At 38.7% G+C, this 8,067-nt stretch overlaps 1 protein-coding gene across 4 annotated transcripts in view; it reads right to left on the bottom strand.

Moving 5' to 3' along the window:
• Nucleotides 1–256: 256 nt before the first annotated feature.
• The window catches only part of LOC106884231 (anaphase-promoting complex subunit 4), a 95,701-nt gene continuing 87,890 nt past the window's right edge, over nucleotides 257–8,067 (bottom strand). For all 4 annotated transcript variants that reach the window (XR_016238791.1, XR_016238793.1, XM_052976733.2 and 1 more), the window contains 2 exons: nucleotides 3,653–3,761; nucleotides 257–610 (listed from right to left, as the gene is read on the bottom strand). Coding sequence is in view for 2 of the 4 variants with exons in the window: in XM_052976733.2 (XP_052832693.2) it covers nucleotides 365–610; nucleotides 3,653–3,761 (355 nt within the window). In the remaining 2 variants the exon portion in view is untranslated. The remainder of the gene's footprint in view (nucleotides 611–3,652; nucleotides 3,762–8,067) is intronic.

Below are 8,067 nucleotides of genomic sequence, written 5' to 3'. Positions count from 1 at the left end.
AGTAAAGACAAAACAACAATAAATAGTATAAGAGATATAACTAAACCTTGGTGCACACCACAGCTATATTCATAATTAGAATAACTAAGTCATGAAGATTTAAGTATTTCTTCCAAGGATGCAGAATGACACAAGTGATAGAATATGAACTGTCAGTAAAATTATGGCCAGCAGATTAATTCGCAACTGTGCTAATTCATCCAGATATAACTCAATAACAAAGAAAGTTGGTAACAAAAAGAGTAGTTACAAGAGATTTATATAAAATAATTTTGCTTTATTCCATGGCATTGATAAATTGCCATCATCTCAAATCAGTCTCAATTACATTAATATGTACACCTTTCTACAGAACTATTATTCATTATTCTGTTTCCATAACACTAGTGTTCTCCTTGTCTTCATCATCTGCAGCTAGAGAATCACCCTCAGCAGTGCTTGGTTCAGGAGCTTCTGCAGCTGATGTCCATGCTTCGCTCTCACTTTTATCAACCGTTTTGCATTCATTCGCAGAAGCTTCGTTGCAGCTAGAATCAAACATTGTGTCATCGTCTTCATCATCTTCAGCGTCGAGCAAAAACACACGACAACGGCGTCGGGAGGAGAATAACTGCCAATGAAAGAAACAATTTTTATAAAAATACTGTTTTAAAAATAATGCTTTAAAATGGCATTCTTTGGAGTTCTTTTTTTTTTTTCAGTCAATCACTCTTTCTCCCCCCACCCCTCTCTCTCTCTCTCTCTCAAACACACACAGATATTGACAGAAAGACTGGTTGGTTTTTAGGCTTTAAAGGTTGTCTTTAATAATAATTCCTAACGTAGGCACAAGCATGGCTGTGTGGTGGAAAGTTTGCTTCCCAACCTTTTGGTTCCAGGTTCAATTCCACAACATGACACCTTGGGCAAGTGTCTTCTACCACAGCTTTGGGATGACCAAAGCCTTGTGAGTTGATTTGGTAGATGGAAATTGAAAGAAGCCTGTTGTATGTGTGTGTGTGTCTCTTTGTTTGTTATCCACCACTGTTTGACAGTTAGTGCTGGTGTGTTTACGTGACCATAACTTAGCAGTTTGAAAAAAGGAAACTAACAGAGTAAGTACCAGGCTCTAAAAAGTACAAGGGTAGGGGCATTTGAATAAAATTCTTCAAGGCAGTACTCCAGAATGGCCAGTCTAATGGATGAAACAAGTAAGCGGAAAAACAGATAAGTACAGGGTCATAAATTTGGAGTGGAAAGGTTATTCACTTATACCAACCCCAGTATTTAACTGGTACTTTATCAACCCCAGAAAGACAAAAAGTAAAGTTGACCCCAGCAGGATTGAAACTCTGAATATAATGAGCTGGAACAAACAGCAAAGAATGCTATCCAACATTCTCTTGACTCTGCTAATCCATCACCTTGCTGTATTATTATTATTATTATGATGATGATGACGATGACGATGACGATGACGATGACGATGACAATGAATACTCTGATGTAGTAGTAAATGTCCTGATACAGTAATAAATGCCCTGATTACCAGGCAGTGGTTCTCATGGCTTCTGATCTTAACTGATTGGAAGTGTTATCAGTTACGTTTTATTTTGGGGTAAAAGATGGGCTACAACAAATATTCTACTCAATATTCTACTCAAATATTCTACTCAATAGCAAATTTGCTTGTCAGTTGCTTGACCATAACTAGTTGAGCCTGTCCCTTTACCTTTCATCCTTTCGGGGTTGATAAATTAAGTACCGCGGATCTTTTTTAAAACGGGGGCCACATTTTTCATTAACGAAACACTTTGAAACTTGGAACACTGGTAGAATGTGTCATATAAAACATCTTTTTCTCTTAGTCTTCTTAAAAAAAAAAGAAATCCATAAATTATTCCATGTTAAAGTTGTCGTATTTCTGTAATTTCAACCAATCACTGACGTCCATTCAGCCGATATACATTAAGTGCCGACTACATAAACAAACGATTCTGAAACAATTAACCCTAACCCTAACCCTAACCCTAGGGTTAGGGTTAGGGTTAGAGTTAGAGTTAGGGTTAGGGTTAAAGCAAATTTAAAATGAAAAAAGCAAATAAAACGAAGGTATGAAGATTAAATACGCTTTACATCGTTTAATGAGCCAAAGGAATAAATGTAAACAACTGAATACTTGTCAGTGATTGGTTGAAATTATCGAAATAAGACAATTTTTTACATGAAATAAATTCGGATACAAAAATATTTTTCTGTTCTATAACACAAAATAGATAAGTATACGAAGTTTGAAAGTCTTTCGGTACCAAAAACACTACGTAAAACATTAATGAAAAATGTGGCCCCCGTTTTAAAAAAGATCCAGTACCGGTTGCATACTAGGGTCAATCTAATCCAAGAATATGAGTTATGTGTATATTACCAGGGAACAATGCTCAGCTTCAGTGACATAATTTGAACTGTTGACAGTTTAGCCATTAAACTAGCACTTTAATGAGTATCAGATGACAAATCTCAAACAATCATAAATAAGCAAGACTGAATAGAAAATAAGACATTGTTACTGGAGAGACACTAATCATATCAAATCACCCACTCCCTGTTATCGGTCACCATAGTGTTTTCCAAGATAGCCTGGCTGGCACAGATTTGACAGTAATTTATAACTGACTGATTTTTGTAGTATTAATCAGTAATACAGGTTGGTAGTAAATTCAAACTGGCCATATCTGGCTCATATTTCTACCTGTTTTATGTCCAAACCAGCCAGATTCAGCCTCACATACCTACTCTACAATGTCATTCTAAAAACAATCAATCACATCATTCTAAAAACAAATGATCACATCATCAAAAGTGCAAAGCTATAAGATTATATACGATTAGCCCTTTAGCATTCAGATTACTCTGTCAAATGCAATGCTTAGTTATTCACATTGTTCTGAATTAAAGCTGAATAAGAGGAGGAAAGGAATGTAAACTTGTGCAAGAACACAGCACAAACACTATGGCATAACCTTACATCATCATCATCCTCCTCATCATCTGTTTTCCATGCTGGCATGAGTTGGACAGTTTGATCAGAGCTGACAAGCTGACCAATCTCCAGTTTGATTTGGCTTAGTTTCTACAGCTGAAAGGACTTCCTAATGCCAACCACTTTACAGAGTGTGCTGAGTTCTTTTTACATAGCACTGGCATGGGTGCTTTTACATGGTGCCAGCATGGGCACTATTACATGATGCCAGCACAAGTGCTTTTAGCATGGTGCCAGCACAGGGTTCTTGCAGGCCAATCCTCTTCAGCAGGGAGAGTAGCAGTAACACTTCACTTCTGCTGTGGAGGATGAGTCTTCTTGAGTACATCAATCCGAGTAGTCTCGAAAGGTCTTCCACCAGGCCAACAACATAAAAATTTGTTTTAAATATAAAACATGCACACACATCTTTCAACTATCAAAACAGAACTATTACACAAGACATATAGAATCACTTCCAATTCTATGTTCATAATGATTTCTCTATGAACAATATAATATAAAAAAAATATTTTAATTTTCTTTTTTTTAATGACAGTCTTAAGATCATTAAATCATTAAATATGTTGTTTAATATTTTCTGCTAAGGTCGTCAATAATAAAGGTCATCCCAATGTAATAACGACCACTTACCACAGCAGCTACTCTTCGGCTTCCACTGACAGCAAAGTTACGAGCCTTCATGTTATCTAGGACACGACAGGTTGAGGGATCAATGTGGTCACCAACATTATAGCAAGTGCTGCAATAAATTATGAAAAGTCTTGTTAACTAATACACTCAAGACATACGCATGTATAGAGAGGCAATTTAAACATAGAGTAACAATGTCAAATCAATTAGGATAAAACTAAGATATATATATGTGTGTGTGTGTATGTATATATCATCATCATCGTTTAACGTCCGCTTTCCATGCTAGCATGGGTTGGACGATTTGACTGAGGACTGGTGAAACCGGATGGCAACACCAGGCTCCAATCTAATTTGGCAGAGTTTCTACAGCTGGATGCCCTTCCTAACGCCAACCACTCAGAGAGTGTAGTGGGTGCTTTTACGTGTCACCCGCACGAAAACGGCCACGCTCGAAATGGTGTCTTTTATGTGCCACCCACACAAGCCAGTCCAGGGGCACTGGCAACGATCTCGCTCAAAAATCCTACGGGAGCCAGTCAGGCGGTACTGGCAACGGCCACGCTCAAAATGGTGCATCTCATGTGCCACCCGCACAAGAGCCAATCCAGGGGCACTGGCAACGATCAACGATCTTACTTGGCTTGCCGAGTCTTCTCACGCACAGCACATTTCCAAAGGTCTCGGTCAGTAGTCATCGCCTCAGTGAGGCCCAATGTACGAAGGTCTTGCCTCACCACCTCAGCCCAGGTCTTCCTGGGCCTACCTCTTCCACGGGTTCTCTCAACTGTTAGGGTGTGGCACTTTTTCACGCAGCTATCCTCATCCATTCTCACCACATGTCCATACCAGCGCAATCGTCTCTCTTGCACATCACAACTGATGCTTCTAATGTTCAGCTTTTCTCTCAAGATACTTACACTCTGACGGGTATTCACATTGACATTACACATCCAACGGAGCATACTGGCTTCATTCCTTGCGAGCTTACGTATGTCCTCAGCAGTTACAGCCCATGTTTCACTGCCATGTAGCATGGCTGTTCGTACGCATGCGTCATACAGTCTGCCTTTTACTCTGAGTGAGAGTCCCTTTGTCGCCAGCAGGGGTAAGAGCTCTCTAAACTTTGCCCAGGCTACTCTTATTCTAGCAGCTACACTTTCAGCACACCCACCCCCACTACTAACTTGGTCGCCCAGATATAGATATTTTATCTTTTACTGTTTCAGACATTGGACTGTGGCCAGGCTGAAGAATTGCTTTGAAATGTTTTAGTCAAAAGAATTGACCTGAGTAATTTTCTTTTTTAAGCTTGGTACTTATTCAAAAAGTCTCTCTTTGCAGAACTGGTAAGTAACAGGGGTGTAAACAAACTACCATCAGTTGTCAAACAGTGGTATGGGAAACTCACATACACACATACACACAATGGGCTTCTTTTAGTTCCCATCCACCAAATCCACTCACAAGGCTTAGATCAGCATAGGGATATAATAGAAGGTGCTATGCAGTGGGACTGAACCCAGACAATATGTGGCGAGCAAGCAAACTTCTTATATATGTGTATGTATACATACACACCCAGAATGTATATATATATATATATAAATATATATATATATATATATATATATATATATATATATATATGTATGTATGTATGTATGTATGTATGTATGTATGTATTTTTTTATTAATATTTAGCAGAAGTAACAGAGTGATTCAAAGTCCAAGACTCATAATTTGAGTTCTAATTTTTCCCATTTGCACCAACATACCTATATACAGATATATATATATATATACAAAACTGAGAATGTGTGTTTGTCTGTCTGTATGTGTGCATCGCTAAAACTGAAAACTACCCAACTGATTTGATTCAAATTTTACACATGCCTTGGAAGCTCTGTTCAAAATGATGGAAATCTTGATACTGAAATACAGCTGCGAATTCAAAGGGCAGTAAAAGTATTTGATAGCTTGGAGTCACACATTTGGTGCCAGTCACATATAAATAAGAATACAAAGCTGGCTCTTTACAAATCATTTGTCTTACCACTCGTTGTATTCCTGTGAAACTTGGACTTGTTATGAAAGGCATTTTAAACTGTTAGAACAAACAATTCCACCAAAAATGCCTTCATTGCATTTAAAAATTAAATGGAGTTCTTTTACTCAAAACACAGATGTCCTTGCATCTGCAGGCATCACCTCAATTAACGCTATGATTTTGAGAAACCAATTGAGATGGTGCGTGGCCATATTGTTCGAATGGCAGATGAATGCATGCTGAAACAGCTGTTTTATGGTGAGCTTGCAGAGGGGAAATGCTATCGGCATAAACCTAAGAAAAGGTTTAAGGACGGCATAAGGACTACTATGAAGTCACTTGGAATGGTTCCAGAAGATACAGAAACCCTTGCTTCGGATCGAGTTGGATGGCAAACCAAGGTGTTGAGTGGAGTAAAAGCATTTGAAGAGGCCAGGATAATGCAAGTAAGACTCAAAAGTATCTAAGGAAGAATGTAATGATAGAGAAGGTGGATGACAATGACCTTTTTGTGTGCACAGTCTGTGACAGACCATGCCTGTCTTTTGCTGGCCTCAAATCGCATCTGCAAACGCATGGAAAACGAACCTCCACCAACTATTCTGCTCATATGTCTGTGCATACCATTGAATGCAGTGTATGCCAGAAGGTTTGAAAATCCAACAGAGGTCTCAAAAGACATGTTAAGAACCACAAAGTGCAAAACTTATCTGCAGGTATTGGTGGTCCAAATCAGAGGTGCAATCTATGTGGGTGTCTTTTCAGAACAATATCTGGTTTAAAAAGCCACATCAGACGCCATTATGGTGATAAGGTGTAGGTACAGGAGGTGGTCAGACTGTGTATAAGGAGTAGACAACCACCATATATGTACATATATATAGATATATATATATATATATACACACACACACACACATATATACATACACACACACATATATATATGTATATATATACATATATATATATATGTGTGTGTGTGTGGATATATATATATATATATATATATATATATATATATATATATATATATATATATATGTATGTATGTATGTAGAGCCAAGGGAGAAGCAGAAAAGAAGAAGTTTGCCAATGTCCAATGACACGAGGACCAAAGAGCTGAAGTATTTGAGATTGTAAGACAGTGTGTGAGACAAAACTGTGATGTCACAGAAGAGAAATGTGTCTGCATGGATGATGGTGCACTTGCTTTTAATGATTCAGAAAAGAAAGAGGCTTGGAGAAGTCGTTATGAAAGACTGCTGAACGTGGAGAATGAATGGGAGGAGGAGAGCCTGCCAAATGTTGACCCAGTAGAGGGACCAACTATCTGATTACACAGCACCTTGGTAAATAAAGCAATTAAAGATATGAAGCCAGGAAAAGCCCCCAGCCCATCAGGAATCACTACTGTGATGCTTAAAACATCTGGTGGCGTGGGCTATGGCCTAGTCACCTGTATTGTAAACCAGGTAGTTCACGAAGGAGTCATACCCAATGACTGGCGTAGCAGTACCATAGTCAACTGCTACAAGGATAAAAAGAAAAAAATACAGGGGTATCAAACTGCTGGATCAGGTGACGAAAGTAACAGAGAGGGTCATAGCCCAACTAATTAGGGAGAGAGGCCGCTTAGATGAGAAGCAATTTGGTTTTGTGCCAGGTAGAAGCACCACTGATGCTGTATTCCTGGTACGGCAACTGCAGGAGAAACACCTAGCTAAAGGTTAGACCCCTATATTTGGTTTTTGTGAACTTGGAGAAAGCCTTTGACAGGGTCCCCCGATCCCTTATCTGGTGAGCAATGCAGAAGCTGGAGATTGACAAATGGTTAATAAGGGCTGTACAGGCCCTATACAGAGAAGCCATTAATAGGGTTAGGGTTGGCAATGAGTATAGTGAAGATTTCTGGGTAGAAGTAGAGGTCCACCAAGGATCAGCCCTCAACCATGTGGTTGGGAAGCAAACTTCATACCACACAGCCACACCTGCATGTGTATATAAAGTTTTAAAAAATGAACAATAACAGTGTTCTGTGAAAAAAGAAATCAAACAATTTGAAGAAAATCATTTTGGCATCAGTATATTACAGTTAGGTACATAGCATGGTGGTTTGAGTGTGGAGCTTGACTCACGCTTATAAGATTACAGGTTTGATTCTTGAACTAGGTGGCATGTTGTGTTTTTGAGCAAAGCACTTCACTTCATTTTACATAGCTTCAATTCACTCAGCTAAAGAAGATGGGTACTAGCTGACCTTGTATCAGACTAGCATCCTGTTCAACAGGTATGTTGGAAACAAAGATAAATTCCAGCTTAAATGGGCCTGAAAGTTCAAGACACCCTTTAAATAGGGTGTTAT

Source organism: Octopus bimaculoides, chromosome 2, assembly GCF_046866305.1.
Source record: "Octopus bimaculoides isolate indiv1 chromosome 2, ASM4686630v1, whole genome shotgun sequence".
Lineage (NCBI taxonomy): Eukaryota > Metazoa > Mollusca > Cephalopoda > Octopoda > Octopodidae > Octopus > Octopus bimaculoides.
The sequence above is the reverse complement of the archived record's forward strand: the minus strand, read 5'-3'. Positions and strand labels throughout refer to the sequence as shown.